This window comes from Eublepharis macularius, chromosome 14 (assembly GCF_028583425.1).
Source record: "Eublepharis macularius isolate TG4126 chromosome 14, MPM_Emac_v1.0, whole genome shotgun sequence".
NCBI lineage: Eukaryota > Metazoa > Chordata > Lepidosauria > Squamata > Eublepharidae > Eublepharis > Eublepharis macularius.
In genome coordinates, this window is record NC_072803.1 from 44,389,343 (window position 1) to 44,407,243 (window position 17,901).

At 41.6% G+C, this 17,901-nt stretch overlaps 1 protein-coding gene across 5 annotated transcripts; it reads right to left on the bottom strand.

Annotated features, from left to right (window-relative positions):
* Window positions 1–320: 320 nt before the first annotated feature.
* C14H9orf43 (chromosome 14 C9orf43 homolog) lies at window positions 321–17,803 on the bottom strand. 5 transcript variants are annotated; one of them, XM_054998564.1, is made up of 12 exons: window positions 17,724–17,803; window positions 14,772–14,975; window positions 11,816–11,984; window positions 9,962–10,061; window positions 8,236–8,369; window positions 7,893–7,971; window positions 5,011–5,120; window positions 4,501–4,717; window positions 3,193–3,253; window positions 2,951–3,093; window positions 1,855–1,978; window positions 321–642 (listed from the first exon to the last, which is right to left on the bottom strand). In XM_054998564.1, the coding sequence occupies exons 2-12, from the start codon at window positions 14,944–14,946 to the stop codon at window positions 395–397; spliced, it is 1,560 nt and encodes a 519-aa protein (XP_054854539.1). In that variant the 5' UTR covers window positions 14,947–14,975; window positions 17,724–17,803; the 3' UTR covers window positions 321–394. The 5 variants fall into 5 exon arrangements, 4 of the variants coding, with proteins under 4 accessions (XP_054854539.1, XP_054854537.1, XP_054854538.1 ...); XM_054998562.1 differs by having other exon boundaries at window positions 17,640–17,795; XM_054998563.1 differs by lacking the exon at window positions 17,724–17,803 and adding an exon at window positions 16,372–17,543.
* Between the last annotated feature and the right edge of the window lie 98 nt (window positions 17,804–17,901).

Consider the following 17,901-nt stretch of genomic DNA (forward strand, 5'->3'; position numbering starts at 1 on the left):
TTTCCAAAAATTTCCCCGTAACTCTATGTTGGATGAATTAAGGAGAGATTCTGATTTTTTCCCCAGAAGTCTTACTGCAAGCTATTAGACTGCAATTCTATTAGTGGTCTGCTGGTGGTAGTGGGCAGCAAATCCTACTTGGAAAAGGGGATGGAATTAGGGGAATAAAGCCGGAGAAGCAAACTCTTCATTGGGGGTCTAAACCTTGACCTGAGGTGTCGTTTTATCACAAAAAGTTCCTCCTATCTTCTTGCTATTACAAATACAGCTGTGCACACAAGGACCACACAGGGAGAAAAACTGAAGTTGTAGAATTTTAATTATTCTTAGCCTAAGAGTGTACAACCTGCTTTGTACAAAAAGAAGTAACCGTCTTTGGAGCAGGCTTTCAGCTTCAAGTAAGATCTTGTGAAGGGCTGTCACTGCACTCAGAGATGAGTGGGGAGGGAGGAGGGGGTGGAGGGTTAGAGGGTTGGAGAAGATTCTCTGACTTCTGAGCTGCTTCCCCGAGCCACAGCTCTTCGTTATCAATTGAAAGATCACCCTGAGCTAGTGCAGCCCCCTTCCGGATTGCGATCTGCTTACAATACTGCTTGTACTTGGACTCGCTTTTTGATATCTGGTGAATGCTGCTGTCATAACCTAAGCAGAAACAAAACAAAAAAAGATATAGGGCACAGATGTATTCAGCATCAATTGCCTTTATAAGACATGTATGCTTGAAAGAACATGCTTGCAGCCAGGGCTTTTTTTCTGGGAAAAGAGGTGGTGGAACTCAGTCAGTTGCCCTCGGAGAAAATGGTCACATGGCTGGTGGCCCCGTCCCCTAATCTCCAGAAAGAGGGGAGTTGAGATTGCCCTACGCGCCACTGAGCAGCACGTAGGGCAATCTAAACTCCCCTCTGTCTGGAGATCAGGAGGCGGGGCCACCAGCCATGTGACCATTTTCAAGAGGTTCCGGAACTCCGTTCCACCACGTTCCTGCTGAAAAAAAGCCCTGCTTGCAGCACTTTTAAAGTCAGCAGTGCAGATGGAAGCACAATCGGCATGGCGTCTGTAGCCAGTATTGCCTTGCCTCATCCTTGGTTAGAGCAGGAGCTCTTCCCCTTTTTGAAAAGCGAAATTCTAGCAATATCCATTTCTAGTAGGATCCCGGAGAGAAGACTGTAATATGCCATACACAGGAGGACTGCCTTGGAAACATGTTCAGAAGCCTCAACTCGCGCAAAATAGGGAAACCAAAAATGTCCAGTTTTTGTGTCCAGTTTTTGATTTTGATTCTAAACCTAATTCAAAGGGCTGTTGTAAAGACTGAACACCCAAAGTGAGGCCTGGGTAGCTAAAAGACTATTTACTCCTGCCGGAACCTGCCCCTCAGTTAAGTGCTTCACATGAGGCCCTTCTTCATGTTACCTTTCCTTCCTCCTTAAGCAGCATGAGTAGTTACCAAACAGCAGGCCTTTTCTGTACTCAGACTCTGGATGTCTCTCCCTAGGCATAAGTGCCTAGAACCATCTCTGCTGACATTCTCACAACAGACAAAGCCTGTCTGGTTTCCTTGCACTTTTAATAGCACTTAAAAACCATTTGTTTGAGTTTTCTGTGTTCTGCTTGTAACTGCAGCTGCAAACTCTATTTATGTGTTTTGTTTTACGCTGGCTTTATTTTTATTCTTTTTTGTCTTCTATTTTTCTTGCATAAACCAGTGGCAGGCAGAAACGTCCCAAATAAATAAGGCAGTCCCATTCACCACTACATCCATGTAATGATCAAATGGTTTTTTGAGACACATGCAAATGCCTTTGCTTTGAACTGTATCAGACATTTGTTACAGCAGAAAAAAGCCACACTCACCCTCCATGAACAGACTTGCTCTGTTGCTTTTGTACTCCACATACTTCGAAGCAGACTTCCTTCTATTAATGGCCACTTGTGATATCTGAGGGCTGCATTCTGGTAGGCAGGATTTCTCTGCAGACTAGAGAGGATTAGCAACACCCACATTAAACTACAATTTATAGGTTTCTGTGGCAAAAGCCAAAACTGGTATAAGAGGGATATGAGTGTACAGTTCCCTGAAATAACCATCACCAGCTACCCTGTTTTCCTTGCCTCTGTGGCATGGTGCACAAAACTGTTGCTAGTAAGCCAGACAAACAACCTGCTTGGTACAGGAGCTGACACAAGTTTGGTAGTTGCATAAGCTGGTCCAAAACACAAGGGTTTAGTGCCAACAGAACAACGCCTGAAGAGGATATGGGATTGTGTGGTCAGGTAACCTTTATTTTGGCTTTCAGTATTCTGGCAACTACATTTCACTGGTAAGTAGCTACCGGATTACTTCTTTTTTTAAGTGATTCAGGCTTCCAAATAAAGGGTTAAGAGCTCTAGGCATAGGCATTATCCCCAAGCCAGTATGACCCAGTAGGTTGCTGGTGTTACTAAGAATCATAAGACTTGGGAGGTGACACCTAACAGGCTGAGGAAAGTATAAAGAAGGAAGAGGTAGCACGTGGGTTGCATCAGAGACTAGGAAGTGCTATGCAACCAGGCTCAGGGGCACTTCCCTGACTGTAGGAAACCCCCAGAGACTAAGATGGATATAAGAAACTGCTGTCTTTGTTTGTACTGTGGACTTTTAAAAAATTAAACCACATTCATGTCACAAACATATCTTAATTCTGTGAGATTTCTTGACCATCCAAATCCCTAAAAGGCCCCTGCCTGCGGCCAAACAGTGAGATTCCAATAGGGATTGTACTAAAGGATTCACCGTTCTTTATCAGTCAACAGAAGACTAGCTTAGGGCACCAGGCTTCTGTGACTGGCACCTAGTGACAGCTATGGCACAGAGGACAGGGTATCACAGGACTATAGGATGGGAGGAAAGAACCATCACAGGTTGGAACCCAGACAGGAATGGCTCACGAGACTGTCTTCCATCACTTACAGCTTCCTGGGACAGACAGGTTCTATAGAGCAAGTTTCTTCTTTCACTCTTTCGGCCATAGGACTCTGAAGTCTGGAAAATGAAAGGAGCGCTGTTCAGCTGCTGTGCAATGGTTGACGCAAGGTGCTTTGGAACCCTGGGACCTAGAGCGAGGTCAGAAAAACAAGTGTTTTTTTCTAGAAAACATTATAGATGGCAACTAAATCAGGCAGTACCCAAACCCAGAATTACGATATCCAAACCTTCTAAGGCATCCTTGAATTGGCTTTGGATTCTTCTTATGCTTTTACCTTCCACAGGAACCTAATGAAAGAAAGCAACAGGGATGGGGTTAGGTGGAGAAAGATAAATGTGTTACGAGTCAAAGCATGTCTCTGAAAGCTTTCTTGCAAACCAAACACAACAGAATCATTTACACCCTAGACCACCGCAAATGAAGAAATTTGGGCCTCAGAAGGCTCAGTGCATTCTCACACAATGGATAATGACAGAAACAAAACTGTGATTTGCTAAATAACATCCAAACTGAATAGTATCAGTCTATATACTTTTGTTGCACCTTGCTTATTCTCCACTTAAGTTTCAAAGCCACCTAAATGGGACTAGAAAAAGGAAAATACTTAACTTCCCATTTTCAATTTCCTATTCCAGCAACCAAGCTATAGATCTTTCTTAGGTCAGTGCCAAGGTAGTTTCAATCTTTTAAACCAATTAATATGATTATCATCTCATCACTGATGAACCTTCTTTCCATGTTAGGGGATTAGACGTCAATACACATAAAAACATCCAAATATTTCATAATAATACATCAAACACAAACACAAAGCACATGACATCCTGATGCTCAAGAAAGCAAACCATATTTCACAATGTGGAAAACACCAAGAAAATCAAACCAAAACATCAGCCAGACTAGATTAACAGAGCAGAAGTTGAATTGAGAAGCAGGCTATTAACAATCCATTAGGGCAGTTATAATCTTGCATCCTGAAAAAATAGATTATGCTCATGGATTTTCTATAGCAGCTGAAACAAACTTTGTACAGAAAATTGCTTATACTGCTGGAAAATCCCTTGATTTACTAAAGACAACTCCCTCTTTCCCATGGAAAGGATGGGAGAAAGAACGAACCCTTGATACATATAAACTAGACCCATTTCTGAAGAGGGCCAGGGAGATTCAGGCCAGAAATACTGGTTAGAGGAGCTTCTGTGCATGTACACAGAGAGGTGGAGAGAAGTGAGATTCTATCCAGCTTTTCTATCAAATGCAACGTAAGCCTTTTCTGAAAAATTGGTTTGTATTCTTGCAGTACACTAACAAGGGAACTTGCAACTACTGCCACTAAGCTGTCCCAAGGAATAATTTTTTTTCTGCCTGGAAGAACTTGAATTAGAAGTGCTTGCCTCCTGCCAGTTTGGCAACACATCCACATCAAGATTTTTAATATTGCAGTGTTTTGTGCATCCCTGGATATGAGACTTTCAACCAAGAAACTAATATAACGTATGTTCCCCTTTAATTTCTGCTCCAAGTTCTTGCTTACCTTAGGTTCAAATCTGTACAAACAAGGTACCTTCTGCACAGTAAGTGGGGATGATTCCTTCTGCTTGCTGCCTGGTAACAATCTTCTCTTGGCCTCCAGATGCATGACTTCCCTGCTTTGCACCTCTGCTAAGGGAAAAAGCTGCAGGTGCTGTGGGAAGGATTTCCTCTTCCCAGCAGAACATTCCACCACCTTCTTTTCTTTGCCTGTAGGACTACTTCAAGGCAAAATCAACACACCAATCACTGTTCTGGGCTAAAAAAACCTAATTCCTAGGTATGGATAATTTTCCAAAGGATGCAAGTATTCACAATTATGATATTTGCACTTTCATCAGGGTCTCAAATAATTTGGCAAAGACTTGGAGGACCACAATGGCATTTCTTGTCCCAGAGGCTCTCCCAATGTTTCTCTTCATAGGGGGGCAGGAAGCCAGCCCAGTTATCTCAGGAGCTGGCTTTAGGCTCTTTCCCTTAACCCAACTCTCATGAGTTGTAGCTTAGGACTGACCTTGATTTATTGGCAGGAATCTTTGGGTATCTTCTTAGATGCAAGAGGTAGGGCTGGCCTCCTGTAGGAACTTTATTTGACTTTTTTCTTTTCTGTTGATTAGGGTAATACTAACAAGAAGGGAAAACATACACACAAAAATGAGAAAGCCAAACACACAGTTTCACTCTAAACATCACACCCTGCCTTGTGCCTGCCAACCTCAGCATCACCCTCCCAGCGGGGAGGAAAGGAAAAGAGGCCTGTTGTGATACAAAAGCTGTGGGTAGCAGGTACTCAAGGGTTACATGTAAGCCCCTGAATGGGCAGGCAAGGTTCTGCTCTCCTAAGGCTGCACTGCACATCTCTGCCATATAATTCCATATGTTGAACAGTCTCCTTAATCTTATACATTTCAGCTTGGAAATGGAACACTTGGGCTTCTTCTGTTTTGAGTGACGGGTGGCCACTGGCTCTACTCCTGCTCTCTAACAACAGCCTAACAGTCAAATATTTCAACTTTGTTCTGTTTGTTCCATTTTAGCCACAAGCTAAAAAATCATCAAGAGACATGGTCCATGTGTTACAAATTACAGCAGACAGAAAGCAATTAATCAAAAAAACGTTGCTATTACAATGATTATAACATTTCACAACATCACTCTCTATAAGAACTGCAAAGCTTTCTCTCTCTTTTTAAAAATGTATAGTTTATTTGTGTCATCATGACCATCAATAACAATAATATAAAAAGGAATAATAAAAAATAAAGAAACCCACATGATGTTCAGAAAAGCAAATACATTATATCTTGGTGCTACAAAACTAACTGGCAGAGAGGATGGTCCTGAAATTAAATTATGCCTTTGTTATTAGCTATTGAGCTCTGTAAATTCAAAGTGTAATATTCATCCAGGTAAGTAACAACCCACAGAGGGGAAAAAAGAAAAAGGAAAAAGACAGGGAAGAAAAAGTGGCACAACTGTGTGTGTCAACTGTGCAAACAGCAAGAGATAGGTGGTCACAAGCAGGGAAGGTATGGTCAGCATTGTGGGCCCTGCCAAGGTCCACAGCTCAGCAGAAGACCCACCACCAATGAGAGACTCTTGACCCATCTGTTCCAACAAAGAACATGAGAGATTACCCCAGGAGCTCTGCAGTGTCACAGGGACCTCTGGGATGATCTCCCATTTCCTCAAGGGGACACCTCTGCAAGAGAGAGAGCTGCATTCTGCTCCCTTTCAGTTCTCCCATTTAGAAACTAAAGTCTGTGATGTCACAAGGGCCACTGTGTTCATTTTCTATTTGGGACTGGAGATACATTAAGGTGAAAGTGGTGAGAGAGGCACTCTTGTATAAGAGAACCAACTCTACTGCTTCTTTCTAGCATCTCTCTGACAAGAAAATGGGACATCATTTCAGAGACCCCTGTGGTGTCACAGGCACCTCTATTTCCCATTGCCTGGTTAAGGGACATTAAAAGGGTGTGTTACTCAGCCCATCCACTCAAATTCTAAAGCTGGCTCTGGACCCAATGGCTGTTGCTGTAAGGCAATGTCATCAAAGCACCCCAGAAAAGTAACCCATATGCCACAGAATGTATGTAGAAGAGCAAGATTTGAGTCCAGTAGCACATTAAAAATGAACTAGATTTCCAGAGTATGAGCTTTTAAGAGCCTGACAAAAGGAGCTCTGATACTCAAAAGCTCATATCCTGGAAATCTCATTCATCTTTAAGGTGCCACTCAACCTGAATCTTGCTTTTCTACTACAAACCAACATGGCTATCCACTAGAGATGGGCACGAAATGGGGAAAAAAACGAAACGAGCGTTTCGTGTTTCGTCGCATTCCACAAATCATGAACTTTCACGAAATTGTCCTGTTTCGTGAAATGATTCGTCAGAACCCAGGGCACTTCAATGGCCCCCTTCATACCCAGAGATGCCAAACTCACAGGGAGACTTCAGCAAGCTCTCCTCCACTCACCCTCACCCAACAAGCCAGCAAGAACAAATACTCTAAATAAGAATATACACAAAGAAAATCCAGCCAAAAGCTCCCAATTCCACTCTCTCTCTAAATCCCAGCAACAGGTCCTCCCTTTCCCTCTGTCTACCGGAACTGAAAAGCACGAGGCTGTGCCTTATATAAGAAATGCTCACATAGAGCAGAACAGGAGGTCTCTGGTTGGCAGAGGGACCTGCCTAACAGGGCTTGGAGGGATGAGGTTGGTGTTCCCATGGCTACAGAAGGCCTATCTCCTCAGTTGCCTAGAGGATTAACCCTCCTCCCCACTCCTTGCTGTATAGGGCAGAATGGAAGCTCTCCAGTTGGCAGGGAGAGCTGCCTATCAAGGTTATGTGAGCTAAGATTGGGGTTTCCAATGGCAACAAAAGGTCTTCAGACATTCTAGGCCTATGTTGCCTAAGGAATCAATGGATCAGCACCAGCCTATCTGGCATCACGAATCGAACGAATTGGCCCCAAAAGTTCTGACTTTTGTGAAAACCACGGCCCCATATAATGCGTTTCATGAAACATGAATCGTCCTGATTCGTCACGAAATTTGATTCGTATTTTGATTCATGCCCATGTCTACTATCCACCTGGAAGAATTTATGTAAGATATTCCTTTATATATACACATTACAGTTACCAGAGAATTAATTCTAGGACTTCTGCTACGCAGTCATCAACATTGGTCAGAGTTAGATTTCCAAGCCTATAGCAAGTAAAGCTTCTTCCTTCACTTCATCTCAGGAAAAGCTTATCCTGTGAAATCTCTGTGTATCAAGCTGCTATTACATAAAATCACAGAATCAGGCCTAAATTTTTTTTAAGCAACCCTATTTTCAAATGACTTCTAATCTAATCCAGAAAAATCTATACAAGAAAACTTACATTCTCTTTGCTGTCCTTAAAAGACAGGAGGCTTTCCAAAGCAAGGTCTTTCACACACATTCTTTGTGTAGGAGTCGGTCTAAACAAAGAGAAGCCATACAGTTGACTTCTTATGGTCCTTCAGTAAGCATTGCTGGGGTCATTTAAGAGGTATGTGCAAGCAATTCCTTAAGTGTCAACAAGATGACGCTCTCTGGCTTTGTTATCTGCAGTGTACCCGATTTGCTGGCAGAGAAGGAAATCCTTTGCTCCCAAGCATATAACAGCATGAGATCTCCTCGGTTGGAGGCAAGCAATTTTCAAAGTTCATTGTGAGATGCTGTGTATAAGGTACACTACTTACGTTTTTGTCAGTGGTCTCTCACTCAGCAGCAATCTATGCCGTATGTCTGGAATCCACTTCACAACCAAGTTCCCACTGACAGGCTGGTAACCCAGTTTGGTTGAAGCAAGCTCACTGAGATCTGTCACCTGTATCTAGCATACACAAGCGGGGAAAAGACACTGATCAGGAAAATCTGTACCCAGTTACTCTGAAAGAGCTCAAACAGATCACAACTAAAAATTTCCAAGTAATCAAATTGAAAGATTTGGTGCCTAAAAGATGTAATACATTCTTCAATAGTTTGAAATACTGTTATGTTGTTGTGATGTGACAAGCAACACAATTCTGCCCTGCCTAACTCTACTATTTATTTCTTAAGGTTGGGAGGAAAGGCTGTAAGGCCCACAAATTACATGACCGAGCACTAATATATATATATTTACATGAACACACACACAATAGATGGAGAAGTTAGTGTCAGCTGTTCCATCTGAAAATGTTGTTTCTATAATATTTGCCTTTATAAAAAACACTCCAACACCACAAGAGTTACTGTCCCACATCAGTAAAGAGTCCTTTAGCACCTTTAAAACTAACCAACTTTATTGTAGCATAAGCTTTCGAGAACCACAGCTCTCTTCGTCAGATGCATGTGGCTCTCAAAAGCTTATGCTACAATAAAGTTGGTTAGCCTTAAAGGTGCTACTGAACTCTTTACTATTTTGCAGCTACAGACTAACACAGCTAACTCCTCTTGATGTATCTCACATCAGATCTCTAGATAAACCCTGCACGCCCAGCTGTTTTATTCTCAGCCAATATGCAGCTGTCTGGTCTTCAAAATCCAGTTTCTACATGCAGTTTCTCTGCCCTTCAACAGGAGGGATGACATCTTTAAGCTATGATGGGATCCTGAGAGTTATCTCAACGCTATTTTGTTCCTATTGACAGAAACATTCTCAACTCTCATTAATGTTCTTCTGTCAAGGAGCCTGGTTCCAGCAAGGAACCATAAACTAATTCATAGTAATCAGACAGGGAGTCCATTTTAGTTAAAGTAAATTTGAGTAAGTAAGACTGCCAGTTACCCTGACATGGATGGTCCAGGCTAGTCCAATCTTGTCAGATCTCAGAAGCTAAGCTGTTTTACCCCTGGTTAATTACTTGGATGGAAGACCACCAAGGAAGTCCAGGGTCACTATGCAGAACCAGGCAATAGCAAACCACCTCTGCTCATCTCTTGCCTTGAAAATCCATGGAGGTTTTCATTGCCATAGGTCAACTGTGACTTGATGGCAATTTTACACAGATTGGGTAGCGAAGGGCATGCTTGACTGATTTAAGGCTATTTACATTCTGACATAGGATTAAGAGGGAATGAAAAGGCATGGAAGATTATTTTTCTTTTTAGTGTTAAATAGTAGCTTCTGCTTATTAAATTGCAAGTTATGTTGAAAAATGCCTAGCCATGTTCAGGAAATATGCACACTTATTTAAATATAATTGACTGATAATTCAATCAGCAAGCAAGTTTTCATTATTATTTTGATGCCATGTTAGTTCCCACTGACACAAAAAAGCATGATATAAATGAATTGAATAAAGGCCACATAAAAGGAAGTTGTAGCAGTATTCAACAAGCCCTAAATAAAGTGGGATTATTGCTTGGGAGCTAAAAGAAGCAGAGATTAAGCTGAGCTATACCTTCCCATAACATCTATCCTCAGCAAATTGTTAAACTTACTTTGTCAGCTTGTCTTAAAGAGGTGAAACTGATTGGTGTATAGTGGGGACTGCGAGTCTCCACCCTAGAATTCAGCCCTGGGAAGTTATTTCTTTCAGAACTGGAATATGCAAACAAAACAAAAAAACTGAAAAGCTCATGCAAACTATATGGAACAGACAGAATTTATGACTAATAAATACAACTGTTGCACACCAACTAGCACAGGCTGTAATCCACTAGCAAACTAATTTGCACAAGCCAAATTGAAATGTATAAGGGATGTATATGAGCACTGCCACATTCTTGTAGGGCTCCAATTCATTCCAACAGGACTTGCACAGATGAACTTTCTGGTGGGCTACTATTGTTAAGGTGCTTCCAGACTAGGACACTTTTGAATTAATCGCTCCTTTTCTACAATCCACTGCAAGAACAACTGTGGCACCACTCAGTACTTAATATACTGTGCTATATTCCTCATAACATTCTGGCAATGCACTTGTCCATCAGAAAGATCCTACTGTATGTTTGAATGTAAGTCACACTGAGCTAAATTCTATTCTCCCTGCAATTGACCCTCTAAATTTTGCTTTTGTTTTACATGCACTACCCATATCCATTTAACTAGTTACTGGGGGGTGGGGGTTATTGCATACTGCAGCTAAAGAAATAGTTCTTTTTAAATTTTACTTTGTTAATTATCATAATTTTATAACAGTATGATGAAAATAACTGAAAGAAAGAATAAGCAATTACTCCAGTTAAAAAGCAGTCAAGGCCGTAAACTTGCTAGGGAGTCCCACTGAGGTCAACCAGACTTATTTCTGAGTACACACAGCACACTAGAACAGGAACCAGTACATTTCCCAATATTGAAGTCGGGTTACGGATCCATATAGGAATAAGCAGGAAATCATTACTCAGAAAATGGCAGAAGTTATAAAACAGAGGAGCAACATTTAAAGAGATACTAGCCCTGTAAAACCTCAATAGTATTTTTGCTGTTCCAGATGGACAGACTGGGGCTCCAGATTGCCAAAAGACCTGGAGAAAAATGTCCTGTCATTTAATAGAGATTTACAGTGCAATCCTAAGTGAAGTTACACCAGTCTAAGCCAATTGATTTCAACTGGCTTAGACTAGAGTAACTCTTCTTAGGATTGTACTGTTAATCAGTGGAAATAAGTTGCAGAAGCTTTTCTTGGTATGGAGGTAAATAAATTACATCACGTGGAAAATAACACCCTATTAAGTATCTATTAAAGAGACGGTATTTTTTTCCTCTAGTAATCCTACTGGCATTGCAGTTGCATTTTAAGGAAAAAAATCAACACAAATCAGGTATGGAAAAAACAGGTTAACAGAAAAACACTAGAATGCAACTGGTTGGCAATAATGTTATTTGCACTGCCAATAAAATGGTTTAAATATATATTTCAGTTTGGAATTAATATAATTAATTTATGTGGAGAAGGAAAGCATTGCAATTTTCTTCCTCAGGTACTAGGATGTTGTTGATTTATTTTAAAATATATATTCCACAGAAGCAATATGTCCTGGGTTTGTCCAGCAATCTGGATTTAATTTATGGGAAAGTATATGCAGCAGCTTTTCACAGAGTTACTAAAAGGTCTAGAGAAAATGTTATTTCTTGTTAATGGAGGATTAATGTGTGGAAGTGGGCAGCTGTTCTAGGCATAGAGATAAGTAATATCACCTCCTAAATAACGACCATTAAATAGGCCATTTTTTTCCTCTAGGCTGTTGGTAACCCTAACTATGCAACTCCGCATTTATCAAATAATATAAATTCAAAGCCCAACTTCTAGAAGCACCTATGTGTGAGCCAGAGACAGAGCTGAATTTATTAACCTCAGTACAGATAAAGGGGGGACAAACGCCTCAATCATCATAGAATTTGTAGTGTAATTTTGATCATCTTTGATGCTGATGACAGAGCTGGACATTTCAGCACGCTTGAGCCTTCCTCTGTAAGAATAATTGAGCGGGAGATTGAAAATTTTCAATGTTGGCAGTTCATCTGAAACATAGAGAAACCAATGTAAAGCACAAATAACAATACAACATCAACAGAACGGGAAAGCTTTTCATTTCATGTTTATTGCTTGTCTCTGTTAAGTAACAGCATCATTTATAGATTTTTTTTTTGTTGTTTCATATGGTTTGAGGGCTTCTGCATCACGGCCTCACAGAACTGGACTCTGACCACACATGACAGCTCACTGTGACCAATTTGCTACTTACTTTGCAGACAAAATAGTCAAGATCCACTCTGATGCTGGCATGGATGTATGGTCAAATGACATACCTCTGGCATCTGCTTGTCCAATATATATGGATACCTTTCAGGTTACGGAGCCAAGGATGTGGACAAGATCCTTGCAGAGGTGAGACCAACCATCTGTATTCTTGACCCTTGCCCTTGCTGTATGATAAAAGCTGCCAGAGAGGGTCTGGCCAGCTGGGTAAGGAGAGTGATAAATGTTTCCTTGAGAATGATAATTGTATCACCCATGCTCAAGGAGGCAGTAATTAGACCTGTACTGAAAAAAACTTCCTGAGTTTTACTATGCTGGAGAACTTCTGGACAGGCTTCAGTCTTCCATTGTTAAGCAAGATGATACAGTGGATGGTTGCTTCTCAACTCCAAGAGCTCTTGGAAGAGACTGGTTTTCTGGATCCATTTCAATCTGGCTTCAGACCAGGATTTGGAACAGAGATTGCACTGGCCACCTTGGTTGATGACCTCTACCAAGAACTAGACAGGAAGAGTGTGACTCTGCTGGATCCGTAAGAGGCCTTTGATTCCATCAACCATGGTATCCTTCGGGGACAAAGGGGCACTGTGTTATGGTGGTTCGAGTCCTATTTGGGTGATCAGTCTCAGAAGGTGGTATTGAGGGACTCCTGATCCACCCCATGGCCACTGACTTATAGAATTCCTCAGGGCTCAATTTTATCCCCCCTATTATTTAATATATACATGAAGCCACTGGGAGGGGTCATCAGGAAGTTTGGGCTTCTGAACCAGCACTTGGAGTCTGTAATGGGCTGGATGAGAGCGAACAAGATGAAACTGAATCCTGACAAGATAGAGGTTTTCTGGGTTAGTAGAAAGGCTGACCAGCAATGTGAAATCTCCCCAGTCTTGGATGGGGTTACACTACCCCTGAAAAATCAGGTTTGCATTTTAGGAGTACTTTCAGGTGGCTGCAATGGCTTGGAGTGCATTTGCCCAGCTTCAGCTGGTGTGTCAACTGCATCCTTTCCTGGTTCAGTCAGATCTAACCACAGTGATCCTTGTCTTAATTACGTTTCACCTGCACTACTGCAGCACTCTCTACTTGGGGGACCCTCAAAAGTTTGGAAGCTGCAGCTACTGCAGAATGCTGTGGCTAGACTGCAGGTTGGAACGAGCTATCAGGAACACGTGGCCCCAATATTATAGCAACCACACAGGCTACCAATCTGCTCCTGAGCCCAATTCAGGTTGCTGGTTCTATTCTTTAAAGGCCTACATGGACTATTTTCTCCCATAAATTCCTGCCCAAAAGTTTAGATCACAGGGAGAGGCCCTCCCAACTGTCCCACCACCCAAAGCGTCGTTGGTGGGTACACAGGAGAGGGCTTTTTTGTGGCAGTCTTACAAATGGTGAATAATCTCGCTAGGGAGGTGAGCCTGGCCCCATCATTCTCTAACTTCAGGAGGCAGCTTTATTCAGGGCAGCTTTTTAATGTGTTTTAACTCTGTTTTTAACTATTATGTTGTTTATATTTTACACTGTAAGCTGCCTTAAGCACCTTTGGAGGAAAGGTGGCTAAAATGCTTTAAATAAATAATAAATTAAATCATTTTTGCTTTCAATTTTGCTTTCAATTCCATATAGGCTAATTAAAATATGCAACTAAGAAGATACTTAAAAACAATTTTGCTCTTACATTACTCAAGAAAGTCAGATTTTAAAATATGTCTGCTACAACAAAACTACAGCATTCCAGAAGGGTATTTCAGACTGTTAAAGCAAATCCATAATGGTGTCTTGTAGCACCTTAAAGATGAATAGTTTTATTGTGGCAGCTTTTGTGGACAAGAGCCCATTTCATCTCATGAATAAAATGCATTTGGTGAAGCAGGTGCTCCACTTTGAAAGTTTATGCCACAAAACATTGGAGAGCTTTCAGAATCCTTTTGGGTTTTTTTTACTCTAAAATACAGCTCCCAAACTGTATTGAAACACTACTAGTTTCAGGGCTTAGGAAAACCATATTCTGCCTCGTTTGGGCATAGACCCAAGCAGGCTTTGCCCATGACCTGCAAACTACACCCATAATCTGATAGTCTACCTTGGTCCCACTTCTAGTTCGCCCAAGTGCTGCCCTGATCTACCAGGCTCTGTCCACTCTGGGCCTGCTCAGACAAGGGATCAATCATTTTAAAATCAAAAGTGCTAATGTGATCCATTACCACCCCCATTCAATATTTCCATTTACTATTGTAACCCAGGTGGGGGCAGACTCATAGCTGACAAAGGGGAAAACCTCAGTCGCAGAGCACCATGCTTTGCACACAAAACATCCTAGGCAAGTGTTGCAAGTGTTAAGAAAGATGATCTCTCTCTGCCCAAAGCCATGGAGAACCACTGCCACTCACAATACTGAGCTAGATGGACAAATGGTACAATTCAATATAAGGCAGTTTCATATGTTCTGAAGTTCAAACTTGACATTGGCCTAGCATCAATCTGCGGCCAGAAGAGACATGCATTAAGTAGGCAGCAGATTCCTTTTCAGCTGAACTCATGCTTACCTTCTGTTTCTGGAAAATGTCTCTCAAGTGAGTTAAAGTTTTTTATAAGGATCCGTGGTTGCCCCTTCTCGATTCTACGCATAGCCTCCCAGCATGGTGGGTGTTGGCATGCAATCATATTGCAAATGGTTTCATCCCATTGGCTGACATCTACGGTCACCATTTCTGCAGCCATTTCTTGGGTTAAGGAGCCGTCTGAAAACACTGAGTATAAGGAAGAATGCAAAACAGGAATAAGCAAGTTTTACAAATGGAATGGATTTCTGGCCAACAACTACTCCAGGGCTGGTTAGAACTGTGTCAGTTCCCTGCTGTCTTCTGGTCACAGTTCAGATTGCTGATGCTAGTCACTAAGGGCTTAACATTCTGATCCCTAAATAGAGCATAGACATCAGCTCCTCTCTGCTGTGCCATCAATACTAGTGGAGAGACTGTGTCATCTGTATACCAAGTTTTAAACTAGGAACAGAGCTTTATCAGTGGTGGCACCTCATAACTAGCCTTTCCAACTTCAAGCACCAAATAAAAACCTTCCTTCTTATGCAGGCTTGTGGTAGATTTGGGGTTCTTAGCTGGCTTATAGTGCCATCCTAAGCAGAGTCACACCCTTCTAACACTATTGACTTCAATGTACTTGGAAGGGTTTAACTCTGCTTAGGACTGTACTGCTTGTTATTTTCCCTCATTTGACTAATATGTGTTCAGTTTAATGCTGGTTTTATTGCAATCCAAATTTTATTGTTGTATTTACAGCTATGTTGGTCTGCTAGGAACTTTTACTTCCTGTATCATTTTTAGGGATGCGTCCATCTTTTAGGGAATTTAACTTCATTTCTCTTTCCCAGTGCTGGTTTTATTCTATCATTACATTGCTTTTCTTATAAACTGTCTCACAGTTCAAATCTTAGGATTTCACCATCAGTCGCAATTGGCTGTGATGTGTAGCTTATAAGTCTTTTAAATAAATAAACATACAAATAGTAAGGCCTTGTCAAGAGAGATTCTCAATGGCTATCTTACAGCCAAAGAACTCCATTTTTCTAGTGAACTGTCTGAGCATGTAATATTTGTATCTTTAGGCTAGCATTTGACAGCCATGACTAAGCATTTGTACAGCAACTTAAAATTTAATTTGATATTCAGTTTATCTACTGTTTTATTCTTCTTTGGTTAAAAATTAAAACATAAACAGCACTGTACACAGAACAAATGTGGCAATTGTCAGATACTGAGGTATCTGATTATTTATGGCATTTTCATTTTGTTGCATATTGGCATTCCAGTGCAGTGAACAAAAAAAAGTAAAACACATCCAATTTCAAGCACATAAAAATGTCCCTATTAGCAAAACCTTAAAACAAAAGCACATACCAATATAAAATGAAACAGATAGACAGTGGTTAAATCACCAGGATAAAGAACAATTCAAACTCATCTTGTCAAAGGCTAAATGAAATTAATCAACTTTCAAAATGTTAGCATGGATACTGCGAGTGTAAGTTCTTGAAATAGGGTGTTCCAGGGGCAGCTACTAAACAGGCCCTATTTCCTGTTGAGTTCAATCATATCCACCCAAGATGGCACTGAAAGCCACACCTACCAATCTCAGGCGTGAGAGAAGCTCAAATGAGAGAAAGTGGTCACTGAAATACAGTGGTTCTTTGGGTGTTTGCGCCATCACCAGCACTCTGGATTAGGCAAATTGTTCGTCAGTACAGTTGTTCCAACACAAGGATAACATGAAGATATCTTCTTATTGCCGCCAAAACTAATTTGGCTGCAGCATTTTGTATTAAAAGTTGTTTCCATACCATCTTCATGGCCAGCCCCACACAGAGGGCATTCAAAATCTTAAGCGGTTACAATGCACAGTCAGGTCTCTGTATTCCAGTGGGGAATGAAGCCAGCTACCAGCCAAAATGAGAAAGGGCCACAGCTAACACCTGAGAGTGCAGGAGTAAGGTCGTGGCCAGATTTATTATGGAAAGTGTGACCCCATCCAAAACAGGTCTCACACTGTCAATCTGTATTCAGCTGGATTGTTACACTTTGATTTCTAAAACAAAAGGCACTTGTACTCAGGGTCTCACCTGCACATTACAATGCCCCAAGATTCATTTACTTTGTCTTATTAAGAGTTTTACCCCATCCTTATTAATAAGAATAGTAACAGCACTTATATACTGCTCTTCTAGACAGACTAGTGCCCTACTCTGGGTGGTGAATAGTCAATGTTACTATTTCCACAATACAGCTGGGGAAATGGCACTGACAGGTGTGGCTTGCCCAAGGCCACCTACAGAGTTCATGGCAATAGAGGGATTTGAACCAACAAAGTGCTGATTTGCAGTCCAATTTAACCGGCATGCTACAGTAGCTCTTCTAAAGACCTTGGGCCAGTATGTACTCAGTACCAACTTCACACTGACCAGCCCAATATCAAATTCCTATCCAGCCATCACTTAATGGCTGGATAGGAATTTGAACCCAGGTTATCCAGCACTGAATTCACTAGCCTATTCTCTGACAAATATTTAGAACCATCTGTCAGATTTTAACCCGCCCTTCCTCCAAGGATCTCAGAGAGGCATAGTTCTTCTCTCCTTACTCTCACAACCTATGAGGTAGGCTAGGGGTGAGTAGGAATTCAAAACACGATCTGCTGTAAAGCTGATTAAGGGGGGGAAAGAACTCTGCACGCTCTCAGAGACCGTGCCTCTCCTTAAGTTTTGCATTCTGATTCAGGGCCAAACCGCCTTGTCTAACAGGCATAGGGGAAAAGAGCTAAAATACGGTGGGGTGTGATACACTCAGTAAACCTCCCCCCATACCCATATATCCCTCGAGAAAAACATCGGCAGTTCTCACGTGATATGGTCTCACGCGAGCACTTCTTCCCTCTTTCCCCGCCTTTCCCCCCCTTGTCCCAGCGACGACTAAAGACTGGCGCACCTAAACCCCTGCCTTGGCCTAGGCCAGGTTTCCCTTTGGTTGCCAGGCAACGCTAAACGCTCCCCACTAGCCTCAGTCATCTCCTACACATACAAAAGAGAAAAGCTAAAGTGACGCAAAAGCCTCAGCTTCCGGAAAACGGAAGACCGTTCTATCCTTGACTTCTCTATGGTAAGGA